General features: G+C 35.2%; 1 protein-coding gene across 1 annotated transcript in view; it reads right to left on the bottom strand.

Annotated features, from left to right (window-relative positions):
* MALRD1 (MAM and LDL receptor class A domain containing 1) overlaps positions 1–25375 on the bottom strand; it is a 689301-nt gene that overhangs the window by 450945 nt on the left and 212981 nt on the right. Inside the window, exons 20-21 of the mRNA XM_055354139.2 lie at positions 6194–6370; positions 3245–3407 (exon numbers count right to left, since the gene is read on the bottom strand). Coding sequence (XP_055210114.2) covers positions 3245–3407; positions 6194–6370 — 340 coding nt within the window. The remainder of the gene's footprint in view (positions 1–3244; positions 3408–6193; positions 6371–25375) is intronic.

The raw sequence follows: 25375 nt of genomic DNA, 5'->3' as shown, positions 1-25375 counted from the left end.
TTACCACTTATATATGAAATTCTAGTCCACCTTTTCTTAATGGACTTATAGATTATTCATAAGATGTAGTCTATTGATATAAGCCACAAAAACTTTCTGCAAGTGTCCTTTGCTTTTTTTGTGAGTCAGAAGCAGCCCAAGGAAAAAAATTAAAGAAAAAAATTTTGAATAAAAAACTTTAAAAATTAAAACATATTAAATAAAAAACTGGAGCCATCTTAATAGAACAAAAACAATGACAAAAGAGAGATCCAAAAGCAGGGAGAGGGGAAATCAGCCTGAAGAAAATAACTGGATGTTAAAGATATTGTGAATCTCTTTAGTATAAGGCCCAGCTGCAGAAGGAGGTCCCACACAGAGCAGCAGAGACACCATTAGTTTTCTTTGAAGCAGCAGCTACAGAGTCTGGGGGTTGTGAAGTTTTAACTGTGGAGAGGGCTGTAAAGGGCATAAAGATTTTGAAAAGATTCTTTAATATAAGAGCATCTGCAATAACATTTCCCTGGAATCATCAGAATGAGAGGAGGAAGGATGGGATCTCGCAGGACTTGGGCACACAACAGAACTGTGGACTACAAAACAGGGGAAAGATACTAGTTACTGAACCTCAGGAAAAGAGAAGATACCAAAATAAATAACAAAGAACAAAAAGAGGTCAGAAAATCCCTACTTTAAATAATTATTACCATGTATATGTGAGGAGCAAATGAACAAGGAAAAATGTAAAGAAAATGACACATGAAAAAGAAGCCAGAGAAGGATGAATACTTGTGCTGGGAAGGGTAGCAGGGGGCTGGGAGGGAGGTGGGGATGATTAATGGGTACAAAAAATAGAAAGAATGAATAGGACTTATTTAATAACACAACAGAGTTGTTATTATCGATAATAATGGTACATTTTAAAATAAAGAGAGTAACTGGATTGTTCGTAACTCAAAGGATAAATGCTTAGGGGATGGGCACCCCACTCTCCATGATGTGGTTATACATTGCATGCCTGTATCAAAACACCTTATGTAGTCCATAAATATATACACCTACCATGTACCCACAAAAATTAAAACCAGAGGTTTCAGTGAGCTGAGATTGAGCCACTGCACTCCAGCCTGTGTGGCAGAGTGAGTCTCCAAAAAAGAAAAAAATTAAAACTAAAAAAAAAAAGACAAGGCCTTGAAAGATGGGTACTTGAAAAAACCCATTATATTACTTTGCATGTCATGTTGCTTAATTTTTTAAAATTCATAAATTCATCTGAGTCAGTACCAATACATTCTTTCTCCCTGCTTGTTTACAGCAAGGAATATCCTTCTTCCAAGGTAAAATTAATAATTCCACCTATGTCTTAGATTCTGCTCCCTATAAACAAGTCCTAATAAAAAACAAGCTGAACAACTATATAACTATACACAGTCATGTGTCACTTAATGACGGGAATAAGTTCTGAGAAATGCATTGTTAGGCGAGTTTTCTTCACCTCAACATCATAGAACACAGTTACACAAAACTGTATGGTATAGTTTTTAAATTTATGTATGCAATTTTTATATGAAAAAATCAAATATCCCAGCACCGTTACTAAATATCAATCATTTTCCCTACTTAGTGTGTGGGAATGCAAATTGATATTGCAACTGATATTGAGGAAAAGAACATTAAGATCATAAAACATCTACAGAAAAAAGATAAGAAAACTATTAATTTTCACATAAAAATGTAAACAAAGGAAACAATCATCATGCAATATCTAGCTCAGAAATTTAAAGAATCAGAATACTGCTAAGCTAAAAACTTAAACAGAACTGTGTATAAATATACACAGTCGGAACGATGGGAGGGAGAGAAATAGGAATTTGGGGAGAGAAATAGAGGTTTTATTCCTCTTAATAGGATGTCAATAGAGGAAGCCAAAATTTTTGAATCAAGAAACGACTATATATTATTTTATAAATATGGACTAGCACCTATAACCAGTCCCTAATAAAAGTGAGAAAAGTATAGAGGAATGATCTTAGGGCATAATAGGATATCTCCAGGGAACTGGATTGATATTACTGAAGGAATGACAGCTGTCATTATGACTGTCAATTCTCTTTGACACTTTTAGACTAGACGCATGCAGTCACTGTGATAAAAATTTGTTACATGTGGTACATAAAGATGAAAGAGGTAGACATAAAAAGTTGGTATGTAAAATACAAACATGCTTACAACACTAGAAAATATTCATGCATTTCACAAAAGTGAAAAAAGTTCAAAATGGACAAAAGCCTTAATAGTCAATAAAGAAAAATATTACATTTGTTGTGTAGTCTGCTCTTCTTATCCCACCCCAGCCATGCTGGTCTTCCTGCATGGTCCTGGCTCAGGGCCTTTCCCTTTGTGTTCCATTCAGAAAGAAATGCTCCATCATAACAAACCCTTTCCTTGTTTCCATTCTGCTGTGTAGCAGTTAACACCATCTGCAGCGCTTTCTATTTATTGACTTACTGCCTGTCTCCCTAATGAGAGCAAGGATCATCTGTTTCAGTCACTCGTTTATTTCTAGTGCCTACCGCAGCGTTCTCACACAGTAGGCACTCTATTTCTTCTTTGAAGCAACTTTATAATATTGAGATAATGTGAAATTAACTGGGAAATCCACTAGTTGAGAACAGATTAGTAAATTGTTGAAAGTCATTACAGTGAAATGCAAATAATGATGAATATTTAATGGCATGATTTATTGAAAAGTGGAAAAATCTTTTCATCTATGTTGAAAATCTGCACATTTACCTGTGTTCATACATGTATGACAAATACACATCGGAGTGAGAAAAAGTAGGAAGACAGAAAGGGGAAAGGGGAGGGGAAAAAAAGGGAGGCTGAAGAAGAGGAAATGGGAGGAGGAGGTGGTAGAAGAGATGGAAAAGGGAAGAAGGAGAAAAGAGATTTGGGGAGGGAAGAAATCCATAGATCATTTTAAAAACAATATATTAACAGGGCTTTTCAAAGAGTGATAATATTAAATTACTTTGTTCACTTATTCATGCTCTTCTCTGGTTTCTACGAAATTCACAAGAGCATTCACTGCTTTTTTAATTGATATTTTTTCCATTTTGTATGAAAGGAAACACTCAGCCTTCTTTTCAACTTAACATTTGTCTTTACAATAGCATTGGCCTAGGATAAGGTGGTGGGGGCAGAAATTTGGGAGATGCTTAATAAATATTTCCCAGAGACATATTCAAAATACATGGTCACTTACTGTGTATGATCCACAGATGGCCTGTGGTTTTCTTCCCCATGATGAATGCTAATCCCGTTCCCAAGCCCCCACGTGAATGTGTTTGAATCTTGAAGCAAATGTACTGGGATTGGTTGATACCATTTACACAGGCTTCTTTTCTCAAAGCTGCAAACTTCCATAACTTGGACAGGGTAGAACAAAGAAAAGGTGAGCTAGTAAGTGGCAGTTTCTATATGTACAATCTTAATCAGCACTTTCTTACTCTTGTTTTTAATTATAATGTAACTTTTAAACATTATTAAAATAATTAGGCAAATGGTTTGTAAAATCACTGGAAGAGTTTCAAAGAAATCTAGGTTTATTCTAGCCAAATATTTATAGGAAAAAATATAGGAAAAAATACATATACTAATGATCTGGTTTCATGAGGAGGTGAGATTTTAATTAGCTTCTAAAGCAGCAATTTAAGCACTTCCATTAAGCAATTTCATTGCTTGCATGATCTCCAAGTTCTGACAAGTCTGTTATTTTCTCAGTCTCTGAAGGGATTATTGCTAATTGCCAACTTCAGTTTAAGAAACGAGGTTTCCAATAACTTTTATATTGGACCTGTTTCCTATAAACTTTTACAGATTCTTGTAATAATTTTATCTAATATCACAGGAAATTACAGGTCCAGCGATTTTTTAAAATGTACAGGTTATGTGTAAAACTGTTATCTGAATTCTCTCTCCGAATGTGTTCATGTGTCTAAAATCTTCCACTGCTGAATAAAAAAGAAATATTCATTCAATGAAATTCTTGTGTATACTATAGAAAACCTGGTGTGCACTCTAGCTTTTAAATGACATTAATAGTGGCAGCATACCACTATGACCATTTAGAAATTTGGGTATATGAGTTAATGTGAAATCTGAAAAGGAAACATTTAAAAAAGTGTTTTCAGTCATGACATTCAGGTGTATTAGTTAATCTCTGACATTAATTGTTTATCTTGTGAAGGGATTTAGGATCCAATATATCTCTGTTCTTCATATCATTTAAAATATATAATTTGTAGGCTTTTACTCGAACTATTAGAAAATATAATGTGTCAAGCAAGATGAATAGGTTCTAGGGATCTTCTGTACAATATTACAGTAGAGTCAACCATAATGTATTGTACCCTTAGCATTTTGTTAAGATGGTAGATCTCATGTTATGTGTTCATTTTTTTTTTTTTTTTTTTTAGACATCGTCTCACTTTGTCATCCAGGCCAGAGTGCATTGGCACGATCTCGGCTCCCCCTCCCAGGCTCAAGCAATTGTCCTGCTTCAGCCTCCTAAGTAGCTGGGATTACAGGCACAGGCCACCACAACCAGCTAATTTGTGTATTCTTTTCGTAGAGATGGGCTTTTGCCATGTTGGTCAGGCTGGTCTCAAACTCCTGGGCTCAACTGATCTGCTCACCTTGGCCTCCCAAAGTGCTATGATTACAGGCCTGAGCCGCTGCACCTGGCCATGTTATGTGTTTTTATCACAATTTTCAAAATCAGTTAGAAAATCTGTATAGTTTACAAGCAGATTTGTCATACTATTTTATCTTACAAAAGGGTGGAAGAGACAATATCTCAGTTTATTCATAAATAAAATGGTAATAATTTATTTATATTTGTTCAAAATTATAAAAACTATTTGACTAAGAATAACTTAATAGTAGGCACTCATTTAGGACATTTAAAGAATTTATCAAAACTTCCCCTCTAATCATAAACGACATGACTAAAATGGCAAAGTTGAACTTAGAGGAAATTCAGTATTCTCTAAAGATACTCATTTTGTGTAATAAATTAGGTTTTGTATAAACTCTTACAAACACTACAACTTATATAAGATCATAAGGGGATTCGAATGCCTTCCGATGAACAAGTCTGAACACCACCACACCTTCCATTGTATTATTTTCCATCTGTGATGCATGATATAAATCCCTGGCTAGCTTGAGTTAATTACCGTCTCATCTTATGCACGAAGTGAGTCAGCTTTGATTTTATGACTTTTTTAGTCTAGATTAGATGGTTAATTGGTGGTGTATTTGTACATTAAAAAACATTTTTTTCTAGATTAAAAGAATAAATATGAACCTCATTGGATTTCTTAAGTCCTAGAATTTCTTCACAAGGTTGACATAAAACAAGGGTTTCACTACTCTCTCTGTGTTATCTGTCTGTTCTAAGCCCTTAATATTATCAAGACACTTGAGAAATATGATGGTACAGTCAATTCACAGGCTACTCCATGAAGAACAGGGAAGGGAAAGATATTTCAAAGTGTTTACGCTTCTGATCTTATGCTTTGCTCATTCAGACACAGATTAATTTTTCTCCTCTCAGACTGTATCTTTGGCTGAGAAGTCCATTTTTAAATTAAATAGTTTGTCTTTGATCCATTTAGGAAAAGCCATTGAACTGGCAGGTACCATTGAATTGGCAGGTAAAAACCAGGACACAGGGGATAAAGGTCTCATTTGCATTAAGATAAGTTTTCTCATGAACTCTGCATATTTTAATAGTACTAATGTTGTATGTGCATTTTGGCAATGGCAAAATTTGAATGAATTAATTTGACAGTACTATAAAGCTACCTCCCTAAACATTCCCTATTTTATAGTGTGAGGAGTACAGATCAAAGGGAATGGATGGAAAGAGCTACTAAATGCTACTCCCAGAGTCAAGTAAAGTTTGTGAAAACGATAGTTTTGAATCCAAAACATTAATCTAAAGACACTTACCACTTACTGGGCCTGGCAGAAAATGCATTCTGATTCTTCCATTACAATTTTCTGTATGAATAACTGTTACATTTAGAAGTTGCTCTAACTCATGTTGAAAATATCTAACTATGATGCTAGGCTGTGCTACTTAGAGATTACACTTGTATTTTCTATTTTGTAGCAATATTTAAACAAATTTTAAGAATCCACCTACCACAGGATGCTTCATCTGATTTGTCAGGGCAGTCATATTTAAAATCACATTTCTGCATTTTTTCAATGCAGTGACCATCAGACCTGCAGACAAATTCATTGTCTGTGCAGTTGTGTGGAGGTAATGTTACAGGAACTGACGTTTCTGGTGGAGTTGGGAGGTCTGCTGGCAAATTACCTTGATAAGAAATAATATACAGGCATCATTTAGCAGGTTTTCTGGTTTTCTACTTCTTTAGAGATTTTACACAATGAAGCTTTCTAAATATGCCTCACAATATCATAGAGAACAGTGGGTAGTATCAGCTACTCTGCTAAAATAAAATTGAGGTTCTTGTTTTTAGTAACAGTAAATAACTAAACATCTTTGATCATGAAAAATGATGAAGGTACAGATGGAAATTACTGGAAAGCTATTCAGAGCTCACCAAATCAATGGGAGGCCCAAGGCCAGGGCTTAGAGAATCAGCAGGAACCAAGGGAGTTTCAGATTCTGGAATTAAGAGCCAGAGTAAAGATCTAAATAACTTTCTAATTTCCTAGGTAAATAACCTTTGTTCTTCCACTGTTACAATAAATCTAACATCTCCTCATCTTTGTTTAACATATTTTCACTTATTTAAAATTCAAGGTTTCAGGAAAGAGTCAAACCAGAAATCCTCATCTAGAAATTTTGTACAAGATTACAATTTCTGAAATTACTGAGGATGGAAGACATTTATAGATGTTGACTGATTTATTAGTTATTCAATAAACATGTGTTGATAACATGTCTGTGCCATACGCGTGGTAGATGCAGGGAATCCAAGCTGTGGAGAAAAAGTTAAATATTAAACCTGAACTAAATTGAACATGGACACAAAGAATGATCACCAAGTCCCAGAACGGGTTGTGTGAGCCCCTTCAGGCTTTCATCCAGTGTTGTTTAGAAGAAATCTCTATTTCAATCTATTCCTATATGTTAGTTATTGAAAAACAACAGACAGTCACAAAAACAAGTCAACCTTTTTGTGTTCCTTGGGCCCAGTCACAAAGGACCCTTGTGACTGGACCTCATGGCAAACAACTCATTACAAAAAGAGCTAGGGTCCCAGGCTGCTCCGAAGCTTCATGAGACCTCTCCTCCTCTGTGCATGGACGACTGGCCAACTCTGGAGCCTAGGCCGCTGCTTCCGGGCCTAGTGGTGAATCCTCCATTGTCTGGTGAGTGCAGTGTCCAACTCTGGAGCCCAGGCTGTTGCTTCCCAGTTTGGTGGTGAATCCTCCATAGTCTGGTGAGTGTAAATATGTATATATTTTTCCCTTCTCCCCTTCCCATTGCAATTTACTTATTATATTATTTTCTTATTATATCAATTTGCTTATGTTAATTTGCTTATTATATCATTTGCTTATTATATCTACACTGCTATTTATGTGGGATAAAGCTTGTTTACCCTTAAAGGTATTGTGTGTGTGTCTTTCCTTCTCTCCTCGTGCATTTTCTGCACAGAACACAAGTCAAATATGCCATCTCTGCCATTAAATAGTTTACATCTAGTGGACAAGGCAGTCAGATGTATCTTTCATTACAGGTATTTGGGATAAATTTATGGTAAAGATATAACTCCAGGGAAGCAAGAATGGCATCTTTCATCCCTGCATCCATAGCACAATTCACAGACCATGGCATATGGTACGTACACTAACATTGACAAGTGAATAAATGGATGGATAGATGGATGGATGGATGGATGGATGGACGGACAGATGAATGAATACCAGAGTGGATGAATGAATAAAATAACAAATGGAAGATTTCACAGTGTATTGAAAGAAAACAGAGGAAAACCATATATCAGATGGGAGTCAAATAAGATGCCTTGGCAAGCTGATGCTTAAACTGACTTTCAAAGGTTGATGAGCTCATCTTGCTAGGTGAAAAAAGAATACAAGGTCTTTATGGGTAATGAGAAAAAACTTGTGTGAATGCACGGAAATACATTAAACTGTTTTTTTATTTTAAATACTGTGAGAATTTAACATGATAATATCTTGTGATATGATAAGCATGCATCTGATTGACTCATTAGATATGGAACTGGAGAGCAGACAGTTACCATAAAGAGCCAGCTGAAATCAACTTGGGAGTCTGAAATAAACACACAAAAATATGGAGAAATAACAAGATATAAAATGTCTATTTCAAGACGTACTTTTTGGCATCAGTGTGAAGCATGAATTGTAGGTTGCTGTAACATTGGAAAAAAAATAATAGTTAGAATAGTTAAACTCTTTCTTTAATCCAGTCAACTAATAAACCAAAACAGAGATGGTATAAAGGAAAGAGCAAAAATCTGAGCAATATTAAACGTCCAGTATCTGGAGGACTGGGGATTTATATGCTGTTGGGAATCTGGGGAAAGTCCAATAACTAGTAGTTTATTTCTTAGCTCAAATGCAGAGGCAATTAAGACCTAAGATTGAAGATAGATCAAAATATCAACTTGTTATTGATATAGCTAATCCTGAAGAAAATTTCCTATTTCTGTAGACAAGTGGTCTTCCAAAATGTGAAACCCAGAAATAAGACCCCGAACTATGTCTTCCAGGCTACCCTGTGTGAAACTATAGCAAGGAAGAGTTGACCAGATTTCATATTTCCTCAGCTAGTAAACATTAAAAAGAAAAGAGGAGGTGAGGGACCAGGCATGCATACTCAGATTCTTCTTGAAAACTCACCAATCCATTGTTGCTCTTCCTTCCTCTGGGAAGGAATGAATAAGAGGATGAAGAGAGACCAGGAATATTAGGCTACCAGATAGAGCTCAGTCTACATGAGAGATTAAGACCAAGGAAATAGTATTCTGATCCCATAGGGATGAGTTTGAAATGATTAATAGATTGTTAAGTAAATGAGCATTCTATTCCCCAAGATCAGATATATAAAATATAGAAGAGGAGTCAGTTTTTAGGGATAAGAAATATTTTCTCACCAGGTGTGGTGGCTCACACCTATAATCCCAGCACTTTGGGAGGCTAAGGCAGGTGGATCACTTGAGCTCAGGATTTTGAGACTAGCCTGGGCAACAGGGTGAAACCTCATCTCTACAAAAATAAAAACTACAAAAATTAGCTGGGCATGGTGGCCCACACCTGTAGTTCCAACTACGTGGGAGGCTGAGGTGGGAAAATCACTTGAGTTGGGGAGGTTGAGGCTGCAGTGAGCCGAGATCACACCACTGCACTCTGGTCTGGGTGACAGAGTAAGACCCCACCTTCCCACCCGCCAACCCAAACAAAAAATAAAAAATTAAACAATCAAAATAAAATAAATGTAAAAAGAAATCTTTTCTAACCTAAAATAGAAAGCCAATGACAACAACACACAAAAAAGGAGATCCTAACAGGTTGGAAACTTTATCTCACAACCAGTTGGATATACTCACGTCTAAGTCATTGAACAAAAATGAGAACTCAATTAGAGGTGAAAGTTATTACCTTCCATAGAAATCTGACGCATCCAACGTTATAATAAAATGTGAAAAAAAATTAAAAAGAGAATCACTTTATCATTTTTGAATGTTGATGACTTTGAAGATCTTGAAGGACAGAGTTTGAATCAGAGAAAGAAAAATTCGCTGGCCTTGATGAAAAATTATTTTCAAATAAATCTATAATGAGATTATAAAAATCACTTCTGAGGGAATTTGCTGAGAACTGCAAAACATTCAATGGCCAGGTTGATGGATATTTTATATGTCTCAGTGGAATATATGGAACAAATTTCTTTGAAAATCATCCTTTTAAAATGTTTAAATACAAGGTCTTAAAAATAATCTTCTAATTTGATCGCTAAATTTGTTGTGACATTTCAGAGCATAATTTACTTACATAATTTCACTGAAAATATATATATATAATTAAAATGCATTACAAGATGCATGTAAACTTTTTATTTGTATGTCCTGTATCAAAAATGGCATCTGGAAAGTGACGTGTTTTGTCAAAGTTTCAGTGAAAGTTTGCCTTTAACCAAAGCAGGATGTCAAGTTCTTTCACTTTAGCACATGCTCATCCAAGCTGGTTTGTTCCATATTTAGATAATAAAGTTTTAGTTTAAGACAAAGATTTTAATTCCACAGAGATGACGGTCATTTGCACTGAGAAAAATGTTCTATGCTCCAATTTAGGCTGCCATTTTGAAATGCGTTAATTTCAAGAGAGAATGGGTAAATTTGTGTTCCAAGCTCAGGGTAAATACACATTACTAGAACAGTAAAAGGCTTAAAAAACAGTGGATCACACATGTTTTCCTATTCTTCACATTGCTGTATATTATGTATATTTATGGAAATAGACATTTACAATTAATCATCTTACTTTAATACACAGAAACTTCAATAAACAGCTAAATTGAAACACATATATGATGTTCTTCACTGACTGTACTACTTTAAACTTGCTCGATAATACACTTCTAGTCACAAATACCTAGGATTTACTGATTTCTGATTTTATTTTTTATTTCTATTTTTATTTTTTGAGACAGAGTCTCGCTCTGTCGACCAGGCTGGAGTGCAGTGTCGCGATCTCGGCTCACTGCCAGCTCCGCCTCCCGGGTTCACACCATTCTCCTGCCTCAGCCACCTGAGTAGCGGGGACTACAGGCGCCCGCCACCACGCCAGGCTAATTTTTTTGTATTTTTAGCAGAGAAGGGGTTTCACTGTTAACCAGAATGGTCTTGATCTCCTGACCTCGTGATCCGCCTGTCTCGGCCTCCCAAAGTGCTCAGATTACAGGCGTGAGCCACCGCACCCGGCCGATTTCTGATTTTATTATTCTTCCTTCAAGAGAAGAACATTTCAGGGCAGGACAGAAGCCCAGCGAATTGAGTGTCAATAACTTTGCATTTGAGACAAAGAAGACGTCGACTGAACTGCTTCAGATTCAATTACATCTTTTCTTTAAAAAAAAGACTTTAATTATGAATAACTAAACATTCATATAAATTAAGAAAATTATATAATAGATACATGACTCCACCACTAAGACTAAATACATTGTTATTATAGCATTGTTTCAGATCCTTATATTAACAAATAAATGAGGAAGAAAGAATAGAAAGAAAGAAAACCTTTCTATAAAGCTCAGACCTCATTCTTCCTCTTTCTACCCCTTCACTAATGCCTTCAGAGGGACCCTTATCCAAATACTAGTTTGTACCAATTTGTATTTTCTCATGTTTGTTTTCTAATTGTTTTTATTGTGGTAAATAGTATTAAGGCTATTCACAAGGTTGTACAACAGATCTTTAGAGCTTTTTTAAATCTCAAAAACCAGAAACTATATCCATTAAACACTTGTTCTCCTTCCTTCCTCCCTCCCCCCAGCTCTCGGCAAGCACCTTTCTACATTTGTTTCTACGATATTGACTACCTTAAATAATTCATATGAGTTGAGTCCTACAATGGTTGTACTTTCCTGACTGGCTTATTTAGCTTAGCACGATGTCCTCGAGGTTAATCCATTGTCTTAGTCGGTTCAGGCTGCTATAACACATTACACACTGAGTGTCTTAAACAGCCATTTATTTATCTTAGTTCTGAAGGCTGGGAAGTGTAAGCTCAAGGTGCCAGCAGAAGTGGTGTCTGGCCCACTTCCTGGTTTGCTGATGGCCATTTTCTCCTTGTATCTTCACATGGTAGAGAATAGGGAGAGAAAAAGCAAGCTCTCTCCTGTCTTTTTATAAAGGCATTGATTCCATCCATGAAAGCTTTACTCTCCTGACCTAATTATCCCACATACAAATACCATCACGTTGGGGGTTGGAATGTCAACATATAAATTTTGGGAAAATACGTTCAGTCCACAGCATCTATGTGGTAGCATGTGATGGGATTTCCTTCCCCCTTAAGGCTGCGTGATATTCCATTGTATGTATATACCACATTTTCTTTATCCAATCATCTGTTAATAGACATTTGGGTTCTTCCACCTCTTAGCTATTGTGAATAATGTAGCAATGAAAAAGGGGAGGCAAAAATCTCAAGATTCTGCTTGAATTATTTTGGATATGTATCTGAAAGTAGCATTGCTACATCATAGGATAATTCTATTTTTAATTTTTTGAGGAATGGTAATACTGCTTTCCATAATGGCTAAACCACTTTACAGTCCCACCAAGAATGCACAAGAATTTTGATCTCTCTATAGTCTCATAATGCTATTTTTTATTATTTGGATAGTGGCCATCCTAATGGGTATGAGGTGATGTCTCATTGTGGTTTTGATTTCCATTTTCCTTATTTGATCATGTTGAGCATGTTTTCATATGCTTGTTGGACAATGGCATATCTTTTTGTTCTCATCAACCCCAAATCTGACACCCTATTCCTGTCAGCACTTAGATCAGCAATTACAGTATCATGCAGACTAGTTTTACTGCTCTAAAAATCCTCCATCTATGCATCCTACCCTCTCCCCTAAACAATGGCAAACACTAATGTTTTTACTATCTCCGTAGTTTTGCTTTTTTCCAGAACGTCATATTGTCAGAATCATAGGGTATGTAGCCTTTTCATATTGGCTTCTTCTGCTTAGCAATAGGCAGGTAAATTTCCTTCATATCTCAGCTTGACAGCTCATTTATTTAGCACTGAATAGTATTTTTCTCTGGATGTGATCCATTTTATTACCTATTTATCTACTGAAGGACATCCTTGTTGCTTCCAAGTTTTAGCAATTGTGAATAAAGCTGCTATAAACACCTATCTGTATCTAGGTTTTTTGTGTGAATATACTCATTTGGGTAAATACTAAAGTACTTGATTGCTGGATGACATGGTAAGACTATGTTTAATTCTAGAAGAAAATATCAAACCTTTTTCAAAGCGGCTATATAACTTGGTATTTCTACCAGCAATAAACGTGAATTCCTGTTGCTCCACATCCTTGCATTTCACATTTGACACTGTAATTTGTATTTTCCCAATTATGGAAATTATGAAAATTATTGAGATTGTAAAAATTATGTAATTTTTACATCAAGAAATATTTTGGGTGGGAGTGTAAATTAGTTTAACCATTGTGGAAGACAGTGTGGCGATTCCTCAAGGATTTAGAACCAGAAATACCATTTGACCCAGGAATCCCACTACTGGATATATACCCAAAGGATTATAAATTATTCTACTATAAAGATACATGCACACATATGTTTATTGCAGCACTATTTACAATAGCAAACATTTGGAACCAACCCAAATGTCCATCAATGATAGACTGGATAAAGAAAATGGGGCACATATACACCATGGAATACTATGCAGCCATAAAAAAGAATGAGTTCATGTCCTTTGCAGGGACGTGGATGAAGCTGGAAACCATCATTCTCAGCAAACTAACACAGGAACGGAAAACCAAACACCACATGTTCTCACTCACAGTGGGAGTTGAACAACAAGAACACATGGACACAAGGAGGGGAATATTACACACTGGAGCCTGTGGTGGGTGGAGGGCAAGGGGAGGGATAGCATTAGGACAAATACCTAATGCATGCACGGCTTAAAACCTAGATGAAAGTTTGATGGGTGCAGCAAACCACCATGGCACATGTATACCTATGTAACAAACCTGCACATTCTACACATGTATCCCAGAACTTAAAATATAATAAAAATAAATAAAAGATAAAATTTTAAATGAACTATTTTTAAATACATACTTTTAAAGGGCCACTTCGGTATTTTGCTCTGGCTTATAACTGATAGTTCATATCTCCTATTCTTTTTCAAATTGGATTATAGTTTTCTTATTTACAGGTTTATAGTCCACATACTCCATTCTAATCCTCTTATTTATCTGTATGACAAACATATTCTCCTAGTCTGTGAAATGTCTTTTTGTTTTGTATGATGTCCTTCAAAATAAAAAAAAATTTAATGACCTTTAATTTATCAATCACTTCTTCTATGATTAATGCCTTAAAGTTTCTCTAATTTTCTTCTCTAATATTCGAGATTTTTCTATAAGTTTTAAATTTTGATAGTTGTGGTTTGCACATTTAAGTCTTTACTTTAGACTTTATTGTACATTACCTATGATTATAATCTAATTTACATAAATAGCCAGTTTTGATCTATTAGTCTATTGAGCAGCACAAACTTTTCTCACTTATTTACATTTTATTATGAAATGTATAAATTTTCATTACACATGAATAAAAATGAGTAAAATATATGCCTACTTTAAAGAATAAAAGATATGAACCTACCAGTTTATGAAATGTCAATTTCCTGATAGTTTTGAAGCCTCCAGTGTCTTTCTTGCTGATTCTAACCCCTCATTGCTCATCTCCCAAGGTGAGTAGTATACTGAATTATTTTTCATTTATTTGCTTTTATGATTTTTTTCATTTGCAGGTGCACCAAATATCCTCTCACAGTTTCTATTTCATTAGGTTGTTATGTGATTAAATGAGTTAACTTTTTTATTTTTTTGAGACAGAATCTTGCTCTGTTGCCCAGGATGGAGTGCAGTGGTGAGATCTCGGCTCACTGCAACCTCCACCTCCCGGGTTCAAGTGATTCTCCTGCCTGAGCCTCCCAAGTAGCTGGGACTACAGGCGTGTGCCACCACAACTGGCTAGTTTTTTGTGTTTTTGGTAGAGACGGGGTTTCACCGTGTTAGCCAGGATGGTCTCGATCTCTGACCTCGTGATCTGCCCGCCTCGGCCTCCCAAAGTGCTGGGATTACAGGCATGAGCCACCGTACCCGGCCTAAAATTTTAAAATTCTAATAATAGTGACAGAATATAGTAAACATCAGGGAGGTCCTTTTTAAATAAAATGGTATTTGGGTTTTTAACTTTAGATGAATGGAAGCTTTCTCTGTATCAGCAACAGAGATTATAACGATTAGAGATTTTAACCAATGCCATGTGGTATTTTCCTCAAGATAGTACTTTAATTCATTAGTGTTAATGTGTATATTGTAATTCAGTAATTCTGAATGCTGTCTAGTATCTTATTATATGAAAATATATTGTAGTTAGCCATTCTACCGTTAATGATTTTGGGGTTGATTCTTCTAAGGTATTGTTTTCTCATTTTGTACATTTCTCCTTATGTATCTAGAAATGGAATTGCTTGGTTACGGGGTATGTACAATTTCAACTTTAGGAGATAATGCCAAACCAGTTTCCAAAGTAATTCTATACTTCCCAGCAGTATATAAACATTCAACATACATTATGTACTTGCCATTCATTCGTATATTTAGGTTTATCCATGTGTTTGCCATTTTTCATCACATCCCTGGTTGAGCTCATTTTGTGTCTTTCTGAGATTCACATTTACATAGTTCATTTGTCTGAACTGCAGAATCTGGTGCAGTGAAATAATATTATTTTGTGTGTGTGTGCGTGTGTGTGTGTGTGTGTGTGTGTGTGTGTGATCCTTTGAATGCTCTTTCCTGAAATAGTTTTGCTTTGCTTTAGGCTAACAATTAATAGTTCTTAGAACTCTGAAAATTATATCCATCCTCTGACTTCTGTTCTTGCTGTTAAGAAGTCAGTCATCAGCCTAATTGTGCTTCTTTTGCAATTCACTCACTTCTGGCTCTCCTCTCCCCTTTCTCTCCATCTTGTCCATCCCATATGCTCTTACTCCCTAACTCTGGCATTTGCTTTGTCTTTCTGTTCTATTTCTCAATACTCTCTCTTTTTTTCTCTCACCTGGAGATTTCCCCTTTTTAAGCTCAGCTTGACATTTAAATCAATGCACGTTATGTTATAGTTGACATTTCTAGGAATAAATAGTGTCACAGTTTTTAGGTCATCTGGTCTTCCATACTACTAAAATCAGCAGTCTAGTGTGTGTGTGTGTGTGTGTGTGTGTGTGTGTGAGAGAGAGAGAGAGAGAGAGAAGAGAGAGAGAGACAGTCTCACTGTCGCCCAGGCTGGAGTGCAGTGGCACGATCTCAAATCACTGCAAGTTCTGCCTCCCAGTTCAAGCGATTCTTGCGCCTCAGCCTCCTGAGTAGCTGGGATTACAGGCACCTACCACCATGCCCATCTAATTTTTTGTATTTTCAGTAGAGACCGGGTTTCACCGTGTTAGCCAGGCTGGTCTCAAACTCCTGACCTCAGGTGATCCACTTGTCTCGGCCTCCCAAAGTCCTGGGACTACAGGCATGAGCCACCACACTCAGCAAAACCAGCAGTCTGAACTACATCTTTAGTTCTGATTTCAACTTAACTAGAGAATAATCATTAGAGAGAAATCATGGACATGAGTTAGATGACTTGAAAGACAGACCGATGAGTTCATACTGAGGAAAAGTAGAGACAATTCATTTTTATCTTAAAAAGGTTTCAGAGAATAAGTAAAAGGACAACTACTCTAAGCAAAAACATTGTAAGAGTTCATAATTCTTAGTCCTATTCTCATTACTTCCTTATTACTCCACCAGAATGAGGAAATTTTACAAACCAAGTAAGTCCAATGCCTTGCATTGAAGAGAAGAGCACTAAAAGAGCTAAATGAGAAAAGCTTTTCTTCTTCTGGAGCTGAACTTTGCAATTGGTGGTGGTTGTAACTGGGAAGATGGAGTTGCAGCTGATTTCACAGATTCTGTGATGTGGAAGTAAAATAGAATCCAGAAACATGGTCAGACCAGTTCTTCATGTGTGACTGAGGCATGACAAGGACTGCAAGATTCCTGATGGACTCTCTGGTCCTCACACATTGTTTAGACTTTCCTCTAAAGGACATGAGGTCAACTCATTTAACTTTGCAAATACTTAGAAGAGTATTTTCTAAAGTATCACACTCTTAACTCAGGTGATGCTAGAAATGACTATGCAGTATATAGAAAGAGAGAGCAAGAGAGTGAGAGAGCGCGTGAGAGCTCCTGTCTCATCCTCTTCTTGTAAGAGCACTAATCCCATTATGAGAACCTCATCCTCATGACCTAATCTACTCCAAATTACCTCTCAAAGGCCCCACTTCCAAATACCATCTCAATGGGGATTAAGGTTTCAAGATATGAATTGTGGAGTGGGGCAAATATTCAACTTATTACAAAGCTTATAGGGTTTTGTTGGCCTATAATTGCTTAGAATAAGGCTAAAATTGGTAGCAATGATAGATTTAAGTCTCCTTAAACAAAGAACACTAAAATCTTTGCAGATGAAACAAAAATTGAAAAGATGAAATGCATATGACTGAAGTTTGCACTCACTAAGAAGCAGAGATTAGTCTGGTTTGATCTGATCTTCTTCCACATCTCTGAGCCACAGGGGAACCAAACTACCCGCACATCTGTCATGTGGAAGATTTCATAAGTAGATGTCTCAGGCTCCAAATGGACTCAGTGATCTAACTCCTCGCTCTGTAAGTTCACTGTAACAAATATGACAAACTTCAGGCTACATTAATATATTCTCTCTGGTAAAATAAATTTTCCAGCTTGTTTTATACTAGACTTCCCTCCCTACAGCCATTCCCACATTGATAATTAAACAAACAAAAACAACATTTTAACATCTCTAGTCCTTGATAAATTATTACCAACTTTAGACATATGATTACTGAATGAATTGCTTGACTAATATGAATCATTGTACTTTATATCTATCTGTAGCTAACAACGTATATGTTTTCCCTGTGACTTTTTGAGTTAAGAAATATATTTAATATAAAAATCTAAAAGCGTATTTGAAGCTTAAACAGTCTCTTTAGAAAATTTAAAATGTTTAAATATCTATAGCTTTTGGGGAATATCACACATTTCTATTTCACTTAGTACAATAACTTGGAGTTATACTCACAAGCTGAAAGAACTATGTTTAGTATGATTTTATTGAAGTGTCTGTGTTAGATATACTTTCTAGGTGAAAAGGTTTTATGAAAGCATAGCTATTCTTTGGATACTATTATAACAACTGTGTTATAGTGCTTGCCACAAACTATGCAGTGCTTTTTTTTTCTGTCTCCGGTAGCCAATCAGCAGTTTTTGAAATACTTTTGCTTTATAACAAAGATTCAATGACATTTTCCATCTTTACAGGCATTCTACTATATTTGAATGTGACTACAAATGACTGAAGTAGCAGATGGAAAATTTCCAAGCTGTGAACAAACCATTTAGACAACCTTCTCCATGTTTAACATTTAGCATTTCTCTCAATTAAGAGAGAATGTGAAACAATGTAAAAGTTTTAAATTTAAAAATAAGTTAAGTGAATAATTTGTTCAATTTTATTTTCTAAGAACACAATAAAACTGTTAATTGAACATATCGCAGACTTTGGCCAAATTTTTCTTCCCTATGTATATGCTAAATCAATTTACAGACTACACCAAAGAAGCTAAAACGAGAATATTTAAGATTGCAATCACCAAGGCTCAAATTTCTTTATTTTTCCCCTGAAATCTTACTTTAAACTGCAAAACTTTCCAATAATCTTGTATTTTCTTCTGAGTCTACACCTCCTTTAGAAAAATACAAAAGAAAGGAATATTTCAAAACACATTGCTTTCATGTAATTTATTATTCTGAGACAAATATAATGAATACGCCTAACAGCGTATTAGAAGATGAAAAGCTGCAGGTGATATCTTAAAAGTAAAGCCAATAGTATTTACACTGTTCCCCTTGCTTTTTGATTCACACTGAAACAAACATTGATCTCGGCAGAATAAAGGAAGACTTAAACACCATTTGTAAATAAAGCTGGTGAGACATTGAGGCTAACGAGAAGGGATGCCAAAAATGTCATCAACCCAGTTCAACAACAACAAAACAACACATTTAATGTGTGAGGGGTGGGGGAGGACATCATAAAAATTATGTTAAGCGTCCTTAAAATAGTCATCATATTTTACCAATTTGAAGGCATCATCAGGTGTACAATGTGCCATTGCTTTAGTAATAGTTATCCTGGGGAAAATAAAATACTAATAATGTAAACATGGATATTCATATAATACTTACATTGTAATAACTAATAATTTTAGTAACTAACAATTCTAATGTGCATGCTGAAATCTGAAAATTTAAAAGAGAATAAAGAGCACATAAATTATTTTTCAATTTGCAGACAGTATTTTGTGATGTAGTCAGTGTTTTATTTTTCTAAATAAACTAGCTATCTCACCATTAATCCTTGGTGCAAGAAAGAAAATTCCTGTCATATATGTTCAGTTGAAGAAAATATAATTCTGGCCTTTCTAATGAAGGACAGAAAGAATAATGAAAAGCAAATACTTCCTTTGAGATACACAATTTTTAATATAAATGTCTCAGAGCAATTCCTAATCTAATCTGAAGATCTGATTCAAGATATAAGGAAATATCTTTAACTTTGTCATCATTCCTCACCGTGGTCTCCTCAGGTAATAGACAACATCATTTTACAGCTATGCAAAGAACTGTAGAAATGTATCACATGGCTAAGTTCCTACTAGAAATGTAATTAATTTTGCCTAACGGATTAGATTAAAAATAAGAATTTATTTACATATTGCATATCCATTAACAAATTACTGATGCTATAGTTATTTTTAATAACATTTATCTTTTAGTATTTAGAGTTATAAGTGATTTACATATTATCATTACAGTACTAGTGTGTATTCTGTATTCTGAATTTAGAATTATTTTTAAATATTATAAATATAAAAAGATGTAAATTGTGAAATTAAAAACATAAATGTTGGGGTGGGAAGATGTGTAGGATTTTTGTATGGAATTAAAATTAAGTTTTTATCAGCTTAAAATGAATTGTTGTAACTATAAGCTGGTTTTTGTAAGCCTTATGTTAAACACATAACAAAAACCTATAGTAAATACACAAAAGGTAAAGAGAAAGCAATCAAAGCATACCACTACAGAAAAATCATCAAATCACAATGGAAGATAGCAAGAGAGAAAGAAACAAAAGATCTACGAACCAGCTAGGGAGGAATTTTTTAAATGGCAATAGTAAGTCCTTACCTATTAATAATTACTTTAAATGTAAGTGAATTACATTCTAAAACAAAAAGACATAGAATGTCTTTTTATTATTTTTTTATTATACTTTAAGTTTTAGGGTACATGTGCACATTGTGCAGGTTAGTTACATATGTATACATGTGACATGCTGGTGCGCTGCACCCACTAACTCGTCATCTAGCATTAGGTGTATCTCCCAATGCTATCCCTCCCCCCTCCCCCCACCCCACCACAGTCCCCAGAGTGTGATATTCCCCTTCCTGTGTCCATGTGATCTCATTGTTCAATTCCGACCTATGAGTGAGAATATGCGGTGTTTGGTTTTTTGTTCTTGCGATAGTTTACTGAGAATGATGATTTCCAGTTTCATCCATGTCCCTACAAAGGACATGAACTCATCATTTTTTATGGCTGCATAGTATTCCATGGTGTATATGTGCCACATTTTCTTAATCCAGTCTATCATTGTTGGACATTTGGGTTGGTTCCAAGTCTTTGCTATTGTGAATAATGCCGCACCAGATGAAAAAAAAAACAATATTCAATAATGTGCTGCGTACAAGAGTCTCACTTGCACTTTGAGGACACAGATATACTAAAACTGAAAGAACAAAAAACACATTCCATGCAAATGCAAACCAGAAAAGAGCACAGGAAGCTAGACTTACATAAGACAAAATATACTTTAAGCAAAAAATAGTAAAAAGAGACAAAAAGTCATTATATAAATATATAGCAATTAATCAAGAGGATATAATAATTATAAATATATATGTACTCAATATGAGAGAACCCAAATGTATAGCAAATATTAATAAATCTGAGGGGAGAAAGAGACAGCAAAACAATAATAGTAAAGGACTTCAATATCCCACTTCCAACAATGGATAGATCATATAGACAGAAAATCAATTAAGAAACATTGAACTTAAATGATACTTTAGAGGAAATTGACCTAACAGTCATATACAAAACATTTCATTCAACAGCAGCAGAATACACCTTCTCAAGAGCACACAGAATATTCTCCAGGATAGATAATATATTAGTCCACAAAACAAGCATTAACAAATTAGGAAGTTTGAAGTCATATCCAGCATCTTTTCTAACCACAATGGTATGAAACTAGCAATCATTGACAGGGGAAAACTTGGAAAATTCACAAACATGGCAATTAAAACAACACACTCCTTAAAAACCAGTAGGTCAAAGAAGAAATCAAAATGAAATAAAAAACATGAGATAAATGAAAATGGAAACACAACATACCAAAACTTATGGGATACAACAATAGCAGTTCTAAGAGGAAAGTTTATAGTACTGAACACCTAAAAAATAAAAAAAATTCAGAAATAAAAAAACTCAAATAAGCAATCTATCTTTATACCTCAAGGAACTTGGAAAAGAACAAACTAAGCTCCAAGTTAATAGAAAGAAGGAACTAATAAAGATCAGAGCAAACATAATTACAATGAAGAAAAAAATAAAAAGATCAATGAAACTGAAAATTAATTTTTTGAAAAGATAAAATTAACAACCATTTAGATAAGAAAAACAGAAGACCCAAATAAATAAAATCAGAAACAGACATTACAATTGATGCCACAGAAATAAAAAGGATCATACGAGACTGCTATGAACAATTATACTCCAAGAAATTGAATAGCATTAAAGAAATGGATAAATTCCTACAAACATACAACCTACCAAGATGGAATCAACAAGAAATAAAAAATCTAAACAGATGAATTATGAGTAATGAGACTGAATAATTAACCAAAAATCTCCCACCAAAGAAAAGTCCAGGGCCTTATGGATTCACTGCTTAATTCCACCAAACATTTAAAGAATTCATACCAATCCTTATCTAACTCCTCCAAAAACTGAAGAGGAAGAAACACTTTCAAACTCATTTTTTAAGATCAGCCTGGGCTGGGCGTGGTGGCTCACGCCTGTAATCCCAGCACTTTGAGAGGCCGAGGCAGGCGGATAACGAGGCCAGGAAATCGAGACCATCCTGGCTAACACAGTGAAACCCCGGATCTACGAAAAGTACAAAAAATTAGCTGGGCATGGTGGTGGGCGCCTGTACTCCCAGCTACTCGGGAGAGTGAGGCTGGAGAACGGCGTGAACCTGGGAAGCGGAGCTTACAGTGAGCCGAGATCATGCCACTGCACTCTAGCCTGGGCGACAGAGCAAGACTCCGTCTCAAAAAAAAAAAAAAAGAAAAAAGAAAAAAAATTTCAGCCTGATTCCAAGCCAGAAAAGGAGACTATAAGGAAAGAAAATTACAGGCCAATATGACTGATGAATATAGATGCAAATCCTCAACAAAATACTAGCAAGGTGATTTCAATAACATTGTAAAAGGATCATATATTATGAACAAGTGGAATTTATCCCTGGGAAATAAAGGTGGTTCAACATATGAAAATTAATAAATGTGATACATAACATTAACAGAATGAAGGCTTAAAATCTTATGATCACGTCAATATAGAAAAGGCATTTGACAATATTTAACATCCTTTCATGATAAAAACTCCAAACAAATTAGGAATAGAAGAAATGCTCCTTAATACAGTAACAGTCTTAAAACTTTTAACAAGTATTGGGAGGATGTGGGTAAAAGCGAACCCCTGTACAAGCCCAAAGTTAACATCACACTCAGTGGTAAAAAGTTAAAAGCTTTTCCTCTAAGATCCTCAAATCTTTGTCTCTAAAACAAAAATTCATAGAGAACTACAAAAGATTCCAAACAGCTAAAGCAATTTTGAACAAGAAGAAAAAAACTGATGGCATCATGCTTCCCAATTTCGAATTATATTACAATGCTGTAGTAATCACAACATAGTGGTACTTGCATAAAAGCAGAAACATGGACCAATGGAGCATAATAGAAAGCACAGAAATAAGCCCACACATATACAGTCAAGTAATCTATAAAAAAAGTGACAAGAATATACAATGGGAAAAAATAATCTCTTCAATAAGTGGTGTTAAAGAAATGGATATCCACATGCAAAGCAAAATGAAATTGGGCTCTTATCTTACATCATGTACAAAAATCACAACAAGAGAAAGTATTTCCAAACCATATAACAGATAAGGAGTTAATATCAAACTACGTAAGAAACTTATACAACTCAACAGCAAAAACGAACAAAACAAAAAACAACAACAAATAATCCAACTTTAAGAGGGGCAAAATACCTGAATAGACATTTTTTTCCAAAGAAGACATAGACAACAGGTATATGAAAAGGCACTCATTATCAGTAATGATCAGGAAAATGCAAATGAAAACTACAATGAGATATTAACTCTCATCTGTTAGGATGTCTATTATCAAAAGTTAAAAGATAGCTAGTGTTGGTGAAGATGTGGAGAAAGGGGAACACTCATACCTGTTGGTAGGAATGTAAATTGATACAGCCATTATGAAAAACAGTATGGAGGTTGCTCAAAAAATTTAAAATGTAACTATCCACATGATCCAGCAATCCCAGTTCTGGGTGTATATCCAGGGGCAATAAAATCACTATTTCAAGAGACATCTGGACTCCAATGAGCTCCCATGTTCACTGCAGCATGATTCACAATAGCCACAATAGGGAAACAACTTACATGTATGGAGATAGATGAATGGATAAAGAAAATCTAATATATATGTACATTGGAACATTATGCAGCTTTAAAAAAATCAAGAAATCCTGTCATTATGAAATTAGAATAATGCCATGTCCATTACACTAAGTGCCATAAGACAGACACAGAAAGCAAATACTGCATGATTGCACATGTAAGAGGAATCTAAAAGTTGAACTCAGAACAGAGTAGAGAGGTAGTTAGCAGAGGTTGAGGGATGAAAGAAATGGAGATATGTTGGTAAGATGGTGCAAATTTTCAGTTATCCGAAGAATAAGTTCTGGTGACTATAGTCAGCAGTAAGATATTGTACAGTTGAAAATTGCTGAGAGTACATCTTAAGTGCTTTTTTTTTTTTTTTTGAGACAGAGTCTTGCTCTGTCGCCCAGGCTGGAGTGCAGTACCATGATCTTGGCTCACTGCAACTTCCACCTCCCAGTTTCAAGCAATTCTCCTGCCTCAGCCTCCTAAATAGCTGGGATTACAAGTGTGTGCCACCATGCCCAGATAACTTTTGTATTTTTAGTGTAGACCACGTTTCACCATGTTGACCAGGCTGGTGTTGAACTCCTGACCTCAGGTGATCTGCCCACCTTGGCTTCCCAAAGTGCTGGGATTACATGCATGAGCCACCGGGCCCGGCCAAGTTCTCTTACCACACACACACAGAGGATGGGTAACTATATGAGGTTAGAGATGTGTCAATTACTAATAGTTTGATTGTGGTAACTATTTCATAATATATAGACATGTCAAAACATCATATTGTACACCTTGACTATATACCATTTTGCCAATTTTATCTTAATAAAGTAGGAAAAATAAATTAACAATATTATAAAAGTATTGAAACAAATCAGGTATAATTCATAATTGAGAATGATTTGAAAAATAAATTAGAAAAAAGCTATAGCTCAGAATATGAGAGAGATGACTTGGAAGAGCAAATGATGACGTTTTAAGACAAAGTAAAAATAAACTAATTTAAGGGCATAAAAACTATTGGGGAATATTAATAACATTTTTGGTCTAATATTTGTTTTTCATTCAAGTCAACAATGACTTGAATTAGAGTAATGGAAAAAACAGCAGGTCCGAGAAATATCTTGCAGTTGTAGTCAGTGGAATTTACAACCGAAGAAGTTTAAGAAGAAAGTCAAAGACCACTGTGGAAATTCAAGCCCAGGTTGCTGGAGAACACTGCTTTCATTAAAATTACAAGGCAGGCACGAGGGGAAAAGGTTGATTTTGAAGTACCAAAGAAAAGTAAAATAATCTACTGCTCAGTCATTTTCTATAAAATAAAGCTGTAGGTAAGATAGAAACCCATATCTTGGGGATTAGGTCAACATTTTGGTTTGTGTGTATGTGACTTTGAGTTTTTATTTATTTTGCTTTGTTTTATTGGCCAAAGAAGAAAAATGCTATAAACAAATAATCAGTTAATATTAAAAGGAAATCAATGCCCCTTAGTGAAGTTACAAGCATGATTCTTACTTCAGATAACATGACGCTATGAAAAAAAAATGACTGGAAAGCATCAAGAGTAA

This window comes from Gorilla gorilla, chromosome 8 (genome assembly GCF_029281585.2).
Source record: "Gorilla gorilla gorilla isolate KB3781 chromosome 8, NHGRI_mGorGor1-v2.1_pri, whole genome shotgun sequence".
Taxonomy (NCBI): Eukaryota; Metazoa; Chordata; class Mammalia; order Primates; family Hominidae; genus Gorilla; species Gorilla gorilla.
This window is presented reverse-complemented; position numbering and strand designations above follow the sequence as displayed.